Raw genomic sequence first — 19,776 nt, 5'->3', positions numbered from 1 at the left:
CGCCTGCTTCTCGCCTAAATTATAGTTGCTGGGAGCGTGGAGAAGAAGAATGGGTGAAGAAACTACCTGCAGCGGCTCAGGACAATGTGGACGTTACAGTCTTGTAGGAAACTGCAAAGGAACTGGAATCTGTGACAGTGAGACGAGAATCACACATAGACAGACAGACAGGCAGGCAGGTAAGCCGGCACACACACAAACAGAAAGACAGACAGACAGGCAAGCCGACACACACACATATATAGACTGACCGACACTCTGAGGTATGGGTATCATGATCACCCAGCACACACTGACCCCAGACACACAACACACAGGTCTCTACTGTTTACATATCAACGTCAATCTCTCCCATGATGGTCTGTCAAGAGATATCCATAGAGAATAAGCCATTGCTGTCATCTGTCAATCATGTGGATGCAGCCAGCAGCGTGCCCTCCCCCTCCCCTCTGCCCCCGCTGTGTTTATCCTGGACAAACCAGGAAATGAATCTCACTCGGTGTGTGTGATTGTCTGTTGGGACTATATGGATCGGTCTCCTTCCATTCATTCATTCATTCGTTTGTTGGTTTCGTCTGTCCGTCAGAGTCTCGTATTCTGACAAAACTTGCAGGAATGATGCATCCCACCACTGCATTTTGACATTTTTTAAAATAACTCTGATTGGCCCAACGGGGGCGCTGCAATTACAGGTCAAAACAAGGTGATTTGCTGCTGATTGGCCCAGAAGAGGAGTTGCCTTGTCGTTATTGAGGTGATGGAAGGTCAGCGCAGTATATTCCTCCTCATGTTCCACTTCCTTATTTCCTCTCCGTGACCACCGTCTCACCTTTTTTCCCTCACCACTCGCCGCTCCGCCGCTCCGCCGCTCGGGGGAGTGGGGGAGGAAATCACTCGATATCGCCATGGCAACCGCGCAGACGACAGCGGTGGTCTGTATCTGCAAGTGTGTCTGAGTGAGTGTGCATGTGTGCGTTTCGTGTGTACGTGACAGTGCGTGTGTGTGTGTGTGTGTGTGAGAGAGAGAAAGTACATAATATGCGTTTGTATGTGTCTGTGCCTGTGTCAGTAAGAGAAACTGAGTGTGTGTGAGAGAGAGAGAGAGAGAGAGAGAGAGAGAGAGAGAGAGAGAGAGAGAGTGTACAAGTGAAAATAGGAGAGTGAAAGAGACATATGGTGCATGTTTGTGTTTGTGTATGTGTGGGTTTCAGCACATACATTATTATTGTGACCAAAAATGCTTGATTTTTTTCAGTAAAAATGTGGGAAAAATGGAGTCAAGGGAAAATGGTACTTAAAGGTGCATTAAATAATTTCAGATTTTTATTGACCTCTATCAGCCACCGAGGAATTACAACGACATTGTCAGGTCTCTGGCACAGCTTACGAAAGCCTGTAACAAAAATAATAAAAGTCACATTTTCGCAACAGAAAGAGTAAGCTAGTGAATTAGGACAGAGTTCCAGCAGAAAGGTCTAGAGAAGAGGTAACATATCACGATGCACAGTAATACTGCTTTGTCATTTCCTTTTTAGGCTTGAGAACGAAATGTGTTGTGATGCCAGGTGCTCGCACACAGCACTGTCCTCCATCTCTGAGCAGTTGAAAAATGTGTGTGTGTGTGTGTGTGTGTGTGTGCCAAAGGGAGGGGGGGTAGTTTGCTTAAAAAAAGAGACGGAAAGTGAGTTTTTGAAAGCCAGAGATCTCAGCACCTGGTGAAGTAATCGCTGAGTCACTGGTATTGATCATCAACTCTATCAAACCCCCACACATTTATTATGGTCATTTTGTGCTATGGGACAGTAAATTATGACTTAATGCAACCTTAAGTGGTGCTAAGGAGATCCAAAAAAAATGTATTATTTTATAACTACCTCCGAACAGAAAAAACATGGGCCTCAAAGCTACAACAAAGGAAAATACTGCGCTTGGATTCCAGTGTTTATAAAATATACCTTCAACTCAACATCAGCACAGTAAGCACCCCCCAATAAAATCAGTCCATTTGAATATGAACGTAAAACTAATTTAAAAAGTGCCGATTTATGTTTGAGGTCGGCTTTGTGTTCTTCTGACTAACAGCATGCACACCAAAGGCGAAATGTAAAGTATAATAATGCGGTTTAAATGAAAAGCAAAGTGCACTCAACCTGCAGTGGTGAATAAAACTCACATATGAAACTACAACTTGTCCTCTGAATCCTCTTCCATCTCCTCCCTCTTGAAAGATCCACTCAAAAGTGGGGTTGCAGCATAAGAAGACCAAGGTGGGTCATAGTTTGTTGGTGTATGGTTTGATGCAAAAAAAAAAATTGGGCAAACTTGCAAAAATTTCAGGCAAAAAAAATTGTGGTAATTTTGCAGAATTGGAAGTTGTCACAAACGTGCGGATTGGCTGAGTGAGAGAAATAAAGTGTAATGAAGAGAATGAGTGGAGAGTGGAAGCAACAGAGAGAACTAAAGAAAGAGAGTGAGAGTGCACAAACAAATGAGTCAATAAAGCTCCACTTAGAGCCAAAGTTCCTGAAGCGCCAGCAGCAGCAGCAGGAGGAGGAAGGAGCGGCCAGACGGCTTCCTTTCAATTACAATGGAGCATCTGGCAGCATGCAGCCTCATAAACAACGGCCTCAGAACAACGGCTGAACTGACGGGATGTCTGTTTACATCACCACAGGCTAGGGATGTAGTGCAGGGTAAACACAGCCGCACTCGCTTTACCCATCCTTTTATTTGGGGAATAAAGTTTACCCACCTACTTTTAAGTCTTCATGATTTTAATTCATCATAAACATCATAGTAACTAGCAGCCTATATAAGGCTGTAAGTTTATGATTTACCCACCTTTCCATTCACCACTACATCAGCACACATAACTGGGTAAGAGAGGAAAAGAGGGAGGAACACTGGATAGAGAAAGCAAGCAAGAAAGAGAGACAGAAAGAAATAAACAGAGGCAGAGGTTCGGCAAACGAGCGGCATAAATATTCTATAAACGACAGTAGTTTAGAAGTGACAAATCCCTTGGATCTGATGCAGTGCATCATGTTTTGAGCCTGCTGCAGGGATGGGGAGGGGACAACTCTCTGTGGTGTCACCCTCTGCTTGTAAACCTTTAGACCTCTTCACACTACACATGCCTCTGCTTAAAACTGTATGTGTGTGTGTGAGTGTGTGTGTGTGTGTGTGCATCAGGGTCTGAAATTAACGGTGGCCCGGGGCTACAACGCCCTTGAAAGTTCATAAAATGCCAGTGAAATTCGAAATTAGGGGGCAAAAAGCCTCAGATAATTAGGAGTACCTTTTTTGCATTTCACTGTTACATTTTCATTATGCGACTACTGTCCCCCCTGGGCCACTGTAGATGATTCGACAAGACGAATCTTTCCAGTGTGTTCCGGGCAGGAAATATTGAGTGCCGTTTGATCAGAAAACAACCGAGAACGCAGCCTGGAGCAGGAGAAAATGCTGGCACCACGCAGCCAGCAGCTGAAGGAAATGCCAAAAATGGCACCATGCCCTTCTGTAAGGCCTGCCGTCAGTTTCCAGTTTTCAAGTGTGGGACGTGTAATTTAAAATAACATGAATGTTAGTGGCAGAACTTGAGTGTTGCAGTGCAAATGTGTTATTACATAGCTAAATAAAACTGGCCCTGAAAAGGACCAAAATGCCCCTAAAAATCAGATCAAGGGGGCAAATGCCCTCTGAAAAACAGTTAATTTCTCACCCTGGTGTACAATTCTGAATCCACAAGGTACAGGCAAGGTAAAGTTCAGTTGCTCAAGGTCACACAGTGTTCAGTCAACATCCTCTGTGTATGCATGCAGACATATGTACAAGTGCATATGTACAAACACACACAAACACACACACAGTCAATTGCATGCTCGATACACATGCTCCCAGTCTGTCCCTGCGGTGTGGTTTGCTTTTCAGCTAGGTGACAGCAGCGGCTCTGGGCTGCTGTTTAACATTCTGCCCTCCGATCCCCACAGACTGAGCACTGTACTCTGACTCACCAAGCTCCCAGCTCCGAGAACACACAGCAGAGATGGTCAGAGAAATAACAACGTGCCTATAAATGTTTTGAAGTACTTGAGTTGTAGCAGGTTTATCTTTCTAGACGCCATGGAAAGCCAAAAACGAGTACACATCGCTTGCAAGATCAGGTGAATCAGGCAGTCCTTGTATTTGTATTTAAAAATAATCCTCTGCCAGAACGACAGAGGCAGAGCCAAGGTCACCAGTCACAAACAATGTCCTGCCACTGACTCACTGGTTTAGCCGAATCTAACCTAGTTCAGTGTTGAAGGTTGAGCCAGTTTTTGCAGAAGAAAACACCCATTGGATTGAAACGCATGAGACCAGCACAGCATGCAATGCCTACTCTAGCTGACAAGCGTAATTCTCATGCAATATCCTTTCTTTCTCTTTCCTTGATGTTTGAATAACAACAGTTCTGAAAGAGTACTGGTCCCAGACCTGGTTTCATGAATGCAGTGTTTCATTTGCATTCATTTAGCTGTGGTGCCCCCAAAAGATGAAAAATTGTCCCCACAGCTAGAAAAATGTAAATGCAATGAAAATTCATCATCTGACCTTATTGTTCGGTCCACCCAAAAAAGTTACATTTGCAACTGCGTTTCCAGCACAATGGCCCTAATATCATATTATAAAAACCTATTATTAAACTGCAACACCAGCTGGAACTGATGCTGGAATGGGCCCAGAAGTGAACCGGGCTTTCAGAACCAAAATTACCCTCCACATCTACAAACTAGAAGGCACTCAGTGGAGCAAACCTCCGCCAACACTGAACAATTCTCCAACTTGCAAAGCTGCAGCCTCCATAACGGCTTATGTTTGTTTATTGCTTGTCTTCTGGGTTTGATTTTCCGACAAAATAGCAGGTGAAATCAGTGGCGTTTAGCACTTGACTTGGAAGTCTCAGATGTCGGATTTCCCATCAGCACATGAACACAGCATAATAGTTATGGCTAAAAAACAAAAATCGTCTAATGGCAGAAATCCCAGATCTGGATCAGCACCAAAATCTAATCAACTGATCCTCGGGCAAAGGGCTTCCTGTAGACCACATTTCAGCCCAATCCGATGTAACTTTCTGAGATATCTTGCTAACAAACAAACAAACGCAGGGGTGAAAACATAACCTCCTTCAAATTTTGTCAGCGGAGGTAAAAATTACACAGGAAACACTGCATGAGTGATGGATTTCCTTCTAGTGATGATATCTAGTGATCATTTTCTACACCTCCTTTTATTGACTTAGCCCTGCTCTAGCATGTGTAGGCACTTATTCATTCTGTTTGAAGAAATGAGTCATGCAGACTCATGAACACACACACACACACACACACACACACACACTCACACACACACAGCAAGTACATGCAAGCACATGTAAACACACATACACACATGCAGACAACACACACCCGCAGGCATACAAACACATGCACACACACACAGACACAGTTATGATTGTGCTTCCAGCTCTCTTTTAAAATGCACAGAGATGAAAAATGACAAAGAGGATAATTGGATAATAGGAAAGTTGATATTTCTTTTGTTTGACCTCAAGAAGAGCTAGTCGTAAATTATATCGAATGAGAATGAAATGCTGTCTTGCGGTTGTGGGAATGTTATCATCAGGATGTACCATAAACTTTTACGTTACAACATCTTCATGAATCCTATCTTGCTGGGTTATAAAAAGCATCACAGCATTCAGCGATGCTATCAGGCGTGGCTGCTATACAACATCATCATCGTGCTTTATGCCAAGCAGTGTGTGCTTTTCAATGGTGTGGAGGGGTTTGTCTACTGTAGTGTGTGTGTGTGTGTGTGTGTGTTCGTTTGTCCATTTCTTTATTTGTTTGGGCGTTGCCTCTTTCTCACAGTCACCCCCAGACATATAGTGTATAGACAAACACACACACACACACACAGATCCATTGATGTAAAGGCACAGACACAGAGAAAAGGAATAGGAAAGGAAAGGACATGCACTCTTCCTTTGTTATCACCCTGAAAAAGCATCTGCAGCCAGCGAAAGCTTCAAAACGTCGCACTCTCTTTTCCCTCCGTCTCTTCCCTCTCATTTTCTCACCAGAGAGAGCGGTGTGTTTGAAGGTGATAATATGTCAGTATATTTCTAAGTCAACGTCACCACAGCGGATATAGGTGGGAAGCCTTCCGCAGACGTTAGGAGGGATGTGATAACCAACACAAAAGGCAGGAAAAAAAAAAAGTGGGACAACAGTAATCCCCCTTTAGAAATGAATGTGATTTATGTGTCGAAAAAAAAAAAAAAAAAAAAAATCCCTGCTTTTGATACTTCATAACAGACTCATCACATTGCATTCCACGCACAATTTTATGATACTAAAAAAATTATACTTTATGATACTAAAAAAATTACACTTTATGATACTAAAAAAAAAAAGCCAGACTAGCAAGGTACAAACTAATGTATAAAACACAACTACAGTATACTGCAGATATTAAATGAACTGCCGTGCCATTACAAAAATTACAACTATTAGCCACAGTGCTTATACCCATTTATCATGGTGGCACTTGTTTACGTGTTTTACAACTGCTTTTATCGCCTCAACCAACTATAATAATCCTCTAATAAATTTTAGCAGAGGAATATTATAGAGCACAGGAGATAGAAAATACCATAAAGTATCATCACTATAACTCACTATTGAGCACCATATACACACTTTAAGCTATAAATAAACACTAAATGACTCACTAGTTTTGCAAAACTACAGCAACTCTGTACTCGGTAAACAGTGATAGCTAACACTAATGGATGGATATGATTATTGGGGAGGGCCACTGAGATGCTGCATGTAACTCCATCCTCTCCTTCTCATTCTTCTTCTCTGCTGTTTTTTCCATTCCTCTTTGCTTCAGGTCGTACGTGGTCTGCTGTGTGGCAGCTCCACCAACGCTTCGTCCATGTTTAATGTGAAAACTCTCTAGGGGGCAGATCTATCATGCAGTACAACACTCTCTCTCTCTCTTTGTCTCTGTCTCTCTCTCTCCTGTACACACACACACACACACACACACACACACACACATACATATACACACACAGAACAGAGACTGGTAGTTGGTAGTGCAGGTCACATAGAAGCGTTACTCCCTTTCCCTGGAAATGATGGACATGAAAGTACAAATCACTCGGTTCCTGTTCTCTTCCAGTTGGTTTGAAGGTCATACATTTTCTCCAGGGACATGATAGATGTAAAACAGTCACATCTCTCTCACCGACTGTCATGTCAGCTGCGATTTCACACTGGCCTCAAATTGATTTCACTAGCATCGCGCCCTTGGTGCTAAATGAAAGGTTTTTTACTACTGTACATATAAAAGCAGCCTATATTTCACATATGGCTGGGAAACAGAACAGTTTACGAGGATGTTTTACATTCCTGTGGTTGGTTTCCATATGCACAGAGAGGAGAATCCAGCGCCAAGACTCTGGGAGTGTCTCTGGGCTACATAATGTAGCCATTTTGAAACTCTAGACACAGCAAAGATGCTGCGACATAAGTTTGTTAAGGCGCAATGTTCTTTAGCTAATTGAAAATTTCTCATTCAAAGAGTGATTTACCACCTGAACTAAAATCTCATTATATTTTGTTCAGCTGAAGGCACAGAAGTCCTGATGTAGGCAATGATAATCTGTTACCCTCATATACTTGTCAAAACACTTGTGATGTCTCATTATCTATTCACAACGACTCCAGATAAAATGTCCTCAAAGAGAGGTTCTTTCAAATAAATTAAAACCCAATCCGCTTTTCTGACAGCTGTGGCCTTGGTTTATTCTCTTATTCGCTGAACATCTTCACAATCTCTGCCTATTCAGTATGATATATAACATTACATGGAGGGAGGGGGGGTGCTTCTCAGGATGTAAAATAGGATATTTGCATGGACAACACCCATAAAAACAGAAACGCAGAGACAGGGCAGAATGAGTAAGTGTATATATGAATGTAAACACGCACAAGCACCCACGATAGAGAGAAAAGTGACACCATAACTCAGAGAGAGAGCCAGCCAATAAATCAAAGGCTCTCATCGTTTATAAGCAAACAATATCTGACCCAGGCATTAATACACACCCACACAGAAGCAACACACAAACACAAATACGTACAAATAGCACCCACACATACACACGCATTACAGTACATCCGTATTCATGCGGTAAGCCAGCCAGTCAGCTCGTCAGTTAGTGGGAGCGGAGATGGGAGTATTTGAGAGTTGGAAGCAGTATAATCTGTTGGGCTCATGTGAGCTGGGACACCAGCAGCCGAGCCACATAATCCTTTTTCCTCCCTGGATGATGTAAGAGAGGAGAGGGAGAGGGAGAGGGAGAGGGAGAGGAGGAGAGAGAAAAGGCTGGGAGAGGATGGAGAAAGGTAGAGAGCTGATTAGAGTGAAGGAGAAGGAAGGGGAAGAGAGATGAGGAGAGGAGGAGAGTTGGAGAGGAAATCAGAGGAGAGCTGTTTATGCAGATTTGGAGGGAGAATCGTTTTGTCTGCACAGGACAGCTGAAGCTATGGGGGACAGCGATGTATAAAAGTCACAACACCAAAAACATACCATGATTGTCCTGGAGAAGATTCATACCTATAGTGCAATTCTACCATTTTACTGAAATTATCCAAACCAAAGAAAATGGATTGTCAAAATGTCAAAAATGTCTGTCAGTGGAAAAATCACCCACAGTTTCTCAGACAAACAAATCTAAACATCTACTTTGTATTTTTTTAACCTGTCATGATGTTAGCCATGTTGACTTACACAAAGTTGGCTAGATCTGCTGTCAAATTACTAAAAAGGTAAGAACTGATAACTTTGTAGTACTAATAGGCATTAAGAGAAACTGGATGCATTGTACACACAGTGCCTGTAACTCAATTACATACAGTAAGATAACTCAGACTGTATTTTGTAATCATTAGTTCAAATGTTTAAAAATAGAATAAAAAATAGAAACAAATATAATTACTCATCTACGATAACAGTCGTCAGACTAATCTGAGCATAATCTAAAACAAACTAAGATCATGTTCGTGTTAATATCCCTCTACAGTGGCAGCTGTTACATGGGCCACACCTGATCCTGAATTTATCCTGCATTAATATGCAAACATTTTCAGTTTCTTTTAAGGGTTTGAGCAACAGTGCATCAGCAGTGTATCAAGCCATACTTTCTTCTACCATCAATGCGATGAACATGATTATTTAACATGATTTTGCATATGTTAGCAGAATGAATCATATACTGATATCAAAATAATTTCTTATGATTAGCATGATAATAATTTTGTCCATATCACCAGCCCTCCTACAGTACATCGCTTTGTACTTCACGGCCAAAGTAAACTTCACTTAAATGTGAGTTTGGTAAATTCCTCCTCTCTACCTCACCCAACTTCGCCACAAGCGTCTGACCTGATTTACCCCCTCTGTGCTCTCTCTTCATCCATTTAATCCAGAGCACCGGGGCTTGTAATAAAGCCTTGTAGCCGGCCGTAGAGGCAGCCAGATCATGTTGCAGCCGGGTCAAAACAATGGCATCTGGAGGGGGCTGGATAAAAGCTGCCCTGCTGCTGTCCGGCACGGGAACAATTCACTGAGGAGGTAAAGTGGCCTGAGCCACTGGAGGGATTAGCTGGCTGGCTGAGTCCCCGGGGCAACTCACCCATAGTCTGTAACCATCAGCACTCTGGCACACACACACCAGCATCAACAGTGCATGCACATCTCCTGCACACACACATTCTCGTTCTCTCTCACACACACAACTGATACCGTATATGATACATGTAGGGAGAGACATCTTCCTCACACACACAAAATGCGAATTCACAAATTCCCCATATTTTAACACCATTCTTCATAGAGTGCACATGCATGTACACACACACACACACACACACACACACACACACACACACACACACACACACACACACACACACACACACACACACACACACATTTACCATAGCTGCATAGACTCTCTTTCTCTTCCATTACAGGACAAAAGTCCCCACTCTAGCTGCTAATATCACACCAGGATTTCCGACTTTAAACTTAACCTTGGGGATTATTTTCTATCCAGAGGATAGAAGTGAGTGTGTGTATGTGTGTGTATGTGTGTGTGTGTGTGTGTGTGTGTGTGTGTGTGTGTGTATTTGTCTGTGGGAAAATGTGTCTTTCTGCATGCGAGTGACAAACTGATTGAGTGAATCGGTGAGCGAGAGAACAAAATGTGTGAAAAAAAGCGATAGATCACGCAACAAAGCAAACAATCAAGCAATCAAGTGAGCTTGTCTGTGTTTTTCCTTAATGTCCTATATACCAAAACCCCACATCTCAAATTAAGGCAGTTTTTGCAGCTGATGAACAGTTGATTGTTTGGAAAATGTCATGACTCTGGCCAAACCACTGAGGGTGGATTAATCACAACAACATCACACAACTGGGACAGAACACCGCTCTGTAATCAAAGATAACGCTGAGACTGATTAATGGCGAAAACAACAGATTTAAAAAAACAAACAACAGCACTGATGTAAACAAAGGCTGGGAGGGAGGAGGTTACCTGGGACGTCAGAGAGCGCTCCTCTCTCTATAATGTGTTTTCTGTACAGGGTCTTCAGGACCTTGGCACTGCCGAACCTCTTGAAGCGACTCTTCACGTTGTTATAATACCATTCCAGGGACTGGGTCCGCAAAATCCTACAGACAAGGAAGGAAGGGAGCAAGGGAGGAGGAAGGAAGGGAAGAAGGAAGCAAGGAAGGAAGGAAGGGAGGGAGGGAGGGAGGGAGGGAGGAAAGAGACAAGGAAAGAAAGAAGAAAGGGCAGGAAGGAAGTAAGCAAGGGAAGAAAGAAGGGAAGGAAGAAAGAAAGCAAGAAAGCAAGAAAGAAAGCAAGAAAGAAAGAAGACAAACATGACACTAAGTCAAAAAGAACAGATGGCACAAAAACTAGCCAGTAGCAGATTCTATTATTGTGCCAGGATTCTAACTTTGAATCCCGGCCAAGACTTCCATTAAAATCTTGTTTAATTTGATGTCTTTCTATTAGCAAAGTGGAGATAACAAGGCCTGCAGGATTTTTTTTTATCATTTGAAGAAAGGCTTAAGCCATTCATATGGACCATTTTCCAGTGCAAATCAGAGGCAGGCAGGAGCACGGTGTTGTGTCGTGTCACGGCAGCAGCAACATGCTTTCATTAAAGATCCATGTTCACTGTCAGACAGTCACACTCCCATTTAAAGCCCAACATTATGACTTGAAGAAAATAATTGGCTTTTTAATCCGATCCAACGGTGCCTCTCTCTCTCTCTCATATGCCATTTGGGTGTGTGTGTCTGTGTGTGTGTGTGCATGCATGCCGTGTGTGGAGGCTGTACGCAAAGAGAAGGAAGAGAGAGATTTGAATTCCCACCGTACAAATCTGTTTGTGGTGCATGCTTGTGTATATATCATGGGGTTTTGAGATGTGATGTCACTTCGTTTTCCAGGCTTTTCTCCATAGCTTTGGTGTTGGTCCTGGTTGGTGTTTGAATGCCGACGGGACAGCGGCACAAGAGAGTCGATTACATAAGCAGTAATTCATAACGCAGTGTGTTATGAAAAGCGCTCAGAAAAGCGCTCCCTTTGCGCCAGTGTTGCAGTGGATTGCATGAAACTCTGCCAACTTTGCGTTTAATCTTGCAGTCCCTCCTCCTCCCCTTTCACTCTTTCATACCACTGTCAGGGAATTTGCCACACACACATTAGTGAGCTTACACAAACACACATACAGACACAAAGACACATAGGACTTAATTCATACATGCATACTACTATATACACACACATAAATATATGAATCACTTGCACACATTTATGTAAAATACACATCTTCTCTTCACCATGATGGCAGCACACATCACCTAAACCTTCTTTTTATACTTTCCACTTATACTGAGATGATACTTCTGGCATAAACTGAGACACTCACACACACACACACACACACACACACACAAACATAAATATGCTGTATATTAATGCAAGTATTTGACATATATATATATAAGTGCAAGTTGTTCATATATGCGAGTATTTAGTAGTACATGTGTATGTACAGGTGTTTCATATGTGTATGTGCAAGTATTTTGTGTACGTGTGTGTGTGTGAACAGTTCATGTGTATGAACAGCAAAGTTATACACACACACACAGTCTACATACTGCATACAAACTACTTTTGCTCTATACGCCATCGACTCTATCTCACTGCATATGAAAGAGAAGGGAGAATGAGAGCGAGTATATATGCGAGTGTGTGTGTGTGTGTGTGTGCATGTTGATGCTTCTGCTCAATAAAGAGATGAGGGAGAGGGTGAAAATAGCCCTGCTAATAAAGGGATCCTGAGTGCCCCTGAGGCTCCTTGGGCTGCCACATCTCTCCCTCCTTCCCTCTTAACCTTCCTCCCTCCCTCTCTCTCAGTGGATTTATTACCCTCGGCCTCTATCAGCTGGGCTGCTCAATGGGCCTCGGCTCCTTAATTCATGCCACGGGTCGGCCCGGTCGCTCTAATGGTCGCTGCCGAGCTCCAATGAAGAGGCCTGGGCGTTTTTATCTCTCCTTGGGCCCGAGGAGGACGGCACATAAATGAATCTGGGATAGCGACGCACAGTGTGGCTGCCGTCATCCGAGGCAGAAATACAAATAGGCTCCACCTGTAGCCTGGAATGAGCTGGAGCCACAGAGAGAGCGACCTTTGAACTGCAAGGTATATTGAAAAACAGGAAAGTGCTGCATGGGTAGGCGGTGATACAGTTATCTGAGTGGAATCTCAATCCACTTTGAAATTAAGCTGTGTGCCTGGGCAGCATGCATGGTACGCCCGCAAGAGGGAGAATTACACAAAATAAATAAATTATTTGAATTTGATGATTAACTGTGCTTGAGATGTCATTCATGGTATGTATACACTACCAGTCAAAAGTTTGGGCACACGCATTTTTCTTTATTTTTAGTATTTTCCACATTTTAGAATAATAGTAAAGACATCAAAACTATGAAATAACACAAATGGAATTATGCAGTGACCAAATCAAAGTGAACAAATCAAAACTATCTTATATTTTAGATTCTTTGAAGTAGCCATCCTTTGCCTTGATGGAAAGGAAAAGGCTTTGGAAAGAAATTCATACATAGGCATCAACTTTACTATTTATATTTATCTAAAAAACTAATTTCAAGCATTTAAGCATAAGCCTTTGGATCAAAATGGCTTTAAGATAATGGAAAACATAGTACATTCAATCAGGTGTGTCCAAACTTTTGACTGGTAGTGTATGTGGTATGTGTGTGTGAATGTTGGTAAATGTGTATTGTTATGTAAACATCTATGCCTGCATATCACCGCTCCAGATGAAGCTTGGCCTCACAGTGCCAAAGCTCTCATTCCTCAGCCTGTCATCCAAATTCAGACAAATTCGGAGTGAATGTGAAGTTCAGCTCAGGCGTCTGCTTCCCCACGTCAGGCTACACCAACTCGTTGAAATTAGCCAAGCTTTTCTTCTCCGAAAAGAAGGATTTAGGACAACGGATGAGAGGCGTCTCGATGAATGAAGCATGACATCGCCTCCCTCGAGTGATGCGATCTAAAAAACTAAGAGAGGAAGAAGGGAGGAGAGTAGAGTGGATAAGCAGAGGCTTTCAAGCGAGAGCTGCACTGCTGCGCGAGCTTCTACAAATACACATTTCATAATGAGGCTGGGAGATTCCCTGATGCTCGGCTGCTGCATGAATAAGTAAGAGGGATTCCTCTGGATGGTCTCCTGACACCGGGTCTGCCCTTCCTCCCCTTCACCCACCCTGCCTGGAAGCCTGGGAACGAACGCCTCGCCGCTCCTCCTCCCTGCTCAACACCTCACTCGTCCCCTCTATTCTTCTTAAGATTGATTTGCACATCTAAATGAGCTCTAAATAAAATATGTATTAGAGCATGTAGAAGTGCAAGAACAAGTACTCTGTGCCTCTGCCAACTTCCCACTTCCCGTGGCAAAAGGAACTATTAACATAATTGACTTTCTGAGCCTTCTAATGAATTGGTTCGGCTTCTGTTGAGGCTGTGGAGGAGAGAGGGGGAGAGAAGAAAGAGCAGAGAGAGAGAGAGAGAGGGAAGAAAGAGGGGTGGGGGTTGACTCTAACGGAAGATCAAAAAGGCTCTATTCTCCTCTGAAGACTTGTGGAGTGATTTCTCTTGTTAATGGAAGAAAATAAGATGAGAAATGAGATTGTTCTCAGCTCCAGGGTGAGATCAAAGGGCCTGACGTTTGGGGAGCTGCAGCCCTCGAGTTGTGAGGTCTTAATGAGTGAAGTGTTTGAGGAGCTGCTGTATCTAGTGCAGTCTCGCCTCCTCTATAACAACTCCATCACCGTGTTTACAGTACATCTGACTGCAAGCCAGGGCCAGGCATCAAGCTGAGACTTCTTCAGACAACATGTAAAATTCATTTTTAATTCGGAAAAAGAGAAAATCGTTAAAAACTGATTTCATTCTAATGCTCATTAACATTTATCAGAGCACACAAGAGATATCAATTAAAACCTAACGAGAGGCTGAACGCAGTGCAATAATTTGCTTACTGTTACGGGGGATTGAACCTGGCCTTCTGGCTGAAAGTTGTCTCCCCTTGTCACTACACTACCTTGCTGCCCCTTACTTCACATAAAAAGACATGTGTTACACAAATATGTTAACTGTTATCCAACTATATCGTCAGACTTATTCGAAAACAAACATAATGCACAGGCGCGGGAAGGAATATTAATATTAATCAAGTTCTGTTATGAGGATTTCGAGAAAATCTAAGTCCAAATAAGAATTAATGGCCTCGTCTCCTCTGTGGTCCTGTGTTTGTACGCGTCAGTGCAGATTTGTTTGAGTGTGAGAAGGGAGAAGGGGATTTATAGTCTGTGAGTGTTGTACGCGGCAGCATTTTGTGATTTTATGAAGAGGAGAAAAGATCGAGAGAAACTGTCTTTGTGAAAGAGAAAGTGAGAGAGACCGTGCGAGCGACTGTGCGTACGACTGACTTTACCAATGTGACTGGGTACTTGGATGTTGCGTTTCATACACACTGCCTATGCATTTCTGTACGTTTTAAGTATTTATGTACGTCTGCAGGCGTGTAGGTTGTTATGCATGCACTACTTATTGTAAATATTTCTGTATGTTTTAAGTATTGATAAGCATCTTCAGGGTAGAGATTCTCCCTGGAGTTACACGGTCTATATTGCTGCACCACACTATTAAAAACAAGCCTCTCTGCTATATTCAGTGTTTGCGGCACAGACCAAGACACAAAAGACGAGGTCGTGGGTCAACTGCTAAAAAGCCTGTGTGCTTTTCGGCGAACCCAGGCAAAGCCCCTCTAACCTGTCTCCGTATGATTTAAAACAGCGTCTGGTTTGCAGCAGGCTGGAAAACAGCTCTCACACAGCACCGCTCCTGTAAATAACCTTTGTAGGAAGCAGCTGGAATATTGATCACAATCGGTGCCTTTGTGATTGCCATTCAGATAGGCAGGCGGGAACACAAAGAGAGCTCACCCTGCATAATAAGGTGGTTAGAGATGTTTTCTCTCTCTCTTACTGTACTTTATGGTCTCTTTCTTCCTCTTCTTCCTCCTATCTCTTTCTCCAAGTCTTTTTCTTTCTCGTCTCTCTCTTCTTCTTTCTGTGTGTGTGTGTGTGTGTGTGTGCCCACTGGACACATAGGATGCACTCTAACACACACACACGGACACACACACACGCACATCCCCGGCTCCTTACCCTGGCCAGCCATTGTAGGTTCTGCCTCATTCATTTCGCTCGCCCCTGTCTTTAAAAAGTCTAAATTTAGGAGCAGTGCAGCTTCAGGCAGCGCTCTCTCTCTCTCCCATCTCTTCCTTCCTTAATACCAGTCCTTTCTTTTCAAGACCTCAAGCTGTCATCTTTTCTCTCTCCCTCTGTCTGTCTTTCCCTCATTTCTCCCTTGTTCTTGATCGCCCTGCTCTCTCTCTCCAGACCTCCACCATTCAGGGCGTTGCAGATGAACGTGTCAGCAGCTGGGAGAGCCCATGGCACAGTATGGAGGAACGGAGGAGAGTTACATTAGGACAAACTGTTCTCAGACAGAGGATGGATAGAAGAACCAGAGTGAATAACAGAGCTACTACTCACACTGGCTTGTTTCTGTAAGTACTAGTCTGTACCACTTTGTCAATGTCAATACGGATTCTAAACTTCACATATCTGTTCATACCAGTTAATTACAAAATAATACAGTCAGACCGGGTCACAAAACAAACATGACTGACTGTGAAAAAGGCAGAAAATCAAGTAAATTTGGTTTGATTTTTCCAAATGTTACATGAAACGCTCACTATGGGATTGTAGTATTGGGGAAATTCTTCATTACAGTATCCTATTCTAACCTGGTATCCGCCCATTATCTGATACCACTGATATCACTGCATCCTGACACAGTAATAGATCACATTTGCTCCATTGTACACCAGTAGAAGAAGATAATCAAAGTGCTAAAATCATATCTGATTCATTGTAGTTCTAAGATCATTTTACTTCTTTTTGGAACCTGGAGAATGACGCATCATAAAACAACATAACATTGATTGAGGCACAGGGATTTGCACTGTAGCATGCTATGCTAAAATGCTATGGGGTTATGATCAGTGTCTGTCACACAGAGCCCAAGGTATTCTGTCCATTCAGTCAGATCACTTTGCCAGAAGAGACAAATCCTTGCAGACTGCTTGCATGGAACATCCAATTACACTTCACAGGGTCGGAGTCAGGCTTTGGTTCAATGAGCAGCTGGTTGGGTAATGCAACATTTGGCAACATTGCACAAAATTATGTCTAAATACCCTTGCAGTGATAACAAGGACCTGGCAACTTCTTGCTGCCCAGAAAAATTGTTTTGTGCATTTTGCCTTGTGTCTTGTGTCTCAGGTCAGTTGATTTTGTCTTGAATGTTATCCTATCACGTCCAAAAATATTCCTGGTGTATCATAGCCTTTAAGAGTCAGATCACTTTTCATCAGACAGGCTGCTCCGAGCGTACGGAGTCTAATTGCAAATGCCACTTTTACAGAGTCAAGAGTCCAAGATTGCTGGTCTCAGTACAGAGTCAGCATCTTGGACAGAATGCTCACTATCAAGTCGTAATGATCAATCAATGACACAGTTTAGAGACTTTGGCTATGTTCACACTGCAGCTGAAAGTGTCCCAATCTGATGTTTTTAGTGCAGTGTGAACAGAAAAAAACATGGAATCAGGTCTTCTGTTACATAGCTGATCTGTGGCCAGGCGACCGCAGTCTGAACTGTCAGATCGGAAGTCATGGGGTTTTTATGTCACTCTCCACGGGACAGATCATTGTTGTCATAACTCATCCATTTGATTGGAAAAAGTATGGAGGACAATGACTCAAGCAGCCAGTGTAGGGAGAGCAAATTCAGAGTATGTGGGGAGATGCCTCCATTCAAACACAAGTAGAGGAGACATATTGTAACCGACCAGTGTTCAAAACAATTAGGATTAGTCCATCATTTTGGTGGCTTCCATGACAGACTGTTCAGATGTGTGTGTCTTCTGTTGTCACTCAGTTATGCGTGTGAGTCATTTCAGGATGGAGGTCCGTTTAAAATGATATCAGATATGGGTCACTGAATGTGAGCAGTCAGACAAAAAAAAAATCGGATTTAAGCAAAAATTCCGAATTTAGCAGTACGGCCTGCAGTGTGAACTTAGCCTCAGGGTCCATGTCATGCTGTCCATGAAATAACAGCTGCATAGCCGGATTCTTCACAGGCTGCGGTATATTTAAATATATTTCAGTGTGGATGTATAGAGCATATGGGGAAGTGAGATAATCTGCCCTCAGCCTCCTGCTTCTGCACTGCCAGAGCGCCACATGGGATTTTAAAGGCAGCACACGATGAGGCAGAGCTCTGCAGCAGCCCAGCCACGGGGAAAATGTAGTGAGAGAATAGGCTGTGGCTACGCTTCCCACCACTCAAGTCCTTCTACATCTGGCCATTCTGTGTGCATAATGAAGGCTGCTGCTCCCTCCAGCCTTGATCTGAGCAATTATGAAGAGTCAAAAACATGAAGAGCCAATATGATTACAGACTGGGAGGAGGCGAGAGTGTGTAAACACAATCAATTTGTTAAATGTCTCGTGCAAGAACTACAAAGCCCATGATAGTAATTAATTCCAAACAAGGTGGCATCACTGGCTTTTTGTAGTTTTTTAGGTCACTGACAGGGTGCAACCCCTTGTTTTATCCTCTTACTCTCATCAAACACCTCAGCCAGGAAATGAAAATCCACTGAAATAACAGGATTTTAGCGATTACACAATGACTGTAAAAGAAAGCTTTTTTAAACATTGTTTTTATGGTGTTTCTATTGCACAGCATACAGGTTGGCCTAGTGGTTAGAAAGATTGTCCCAGAGAGTCTCAGGATCAATATTCCTAACAGCCAATGTGTCCATCAAGAACCATGTGTCCTGTTGAAGTGCCCCCCCCTGTTGAACCTCTACCTGCTCATTTAATGTAAGTTGCACTGCATGAAAGTGTCAGCCAAATACCCAAAATGTAAATGTGAAACACATCAGTGGAGAACGAGAGAAGATATGGAAGACAGGGATGGGCTGGTGACACGAGACAAAGGACATTAACCAGATTCAAACCCAAGACGTTGTAAACGAATCACCTTCGGAAAAGGACAAACAGGACAACGGGGGAATAGCATGCTGAAGCTGCCAGGACCTAATGTACCAAAGTGTCAGTCTTTATAAGAGTCTGTTAAGGAGCAGAGGGAACCAGCCTGACAACACTAGCCTACATACACACTGTCACCTGTTAGAGAAGGGAGAGAGAGGAGTGGTGGAGGGGAAAGAGAGGGCAGAGGAAGAGAGGGAAAGGGGGGAGAAAGAGAGAGAGAGGGAGAGAGGGAAAGAGCGGGTTTTTCAGACGCTGAGAAGAAAGGTCATTTGGTCGATTGGCATCATGGACTCCAGGCACACGGGGCATTTGTTCCCCCAGAATCTATTTTTAGAAGTCCTTTCTACAGCACATCCCCAGTCTATGTAATCCATGCGGATCGATCTTCAGTGGAGAAGTGGGGAGAACAGCCAGGCTATCTTTCATCTGTGGCTGCAGTTGTTCCTTTAAGTGACCGCTCTCTCTCTCTCTCTCTCTCTCTCTCTCTCTCTCTCTCTCTCCCTCTCTCTCTCCCCCCTCTTGCCTCCCTCTGCGAGGAACACACCACTTCAATTCCCCCTTCTTTTCTGAAGGTGCCTGATAAGCCAGGAAGCTGTGAAAGAGGTTTTTCCTCAGCAGCAGAGGAACATACAGTATGTGGGGAATGTTTCAAGGAGGGTCACAGAGTGAGCAGCAGCCCCGGAAACGAAGGTTCGGCCTCAAGACTATCTTCGCGTACCGCACAGCTCTTTAAAATGCCGCAGACAAATTCATAAAGGAAATACAGTCTGTGTTTGTCATGGGCCTATCTATATAACCGACCTGTACCGTGACCACATAAGGCGGAGAACACAGGAACGCCGATCGGAATGGAAATGAGAAAGTTGAACTCACTTCCATGATAGCCCTGGGGCATGATGGGAAACTGTC

General features: G+C 43.3%; 1 protein-coding gene across 2 annotated transcripts in view; it reads right to left on the bottom strand.

Annotated features, from left to right (window-relative positions):
• myripb (myosin VIIA and Rab interacting protein b) overlaps positions 1-19,776 on the bottom strand; it is a 108,354-nt gene that overhangs the window by 20,659 nt on the left and 67,919 nt on the right. For both annotated transcript variants that reach the window (XM_078291407.1, XM_078291409.1), the window contains exon 3: positions 10,664-10,800. In XM_078291407.1, coding sequence (XP_078147533.1) covers positions 10,664-10,800 — 137 coding nt within the window. The remainder of the gene's footprint in view (positions 1-10,663; positions 10,801-19,776) is intronic.

Source organism: Centroberyx gerrardi, chromosome 22, assembly GCF_048128805.1.
Source record: "Centroberyx gerrardi isolate f3 chromosome 22, fCenGer3.hap1.cur.20231027, whole genome shotgun sequence".
In the NCBI taxonomy this organism is placed as follows: Eukaryota; Metazoa; Chordata; class Actinopteri; order Beryciformes; family Berycidae; genus Centroberyx; species Centroberyx gerrardi.
This window is presented reverse-complemented; position numbering and strand designations above follow the sequence as displayed.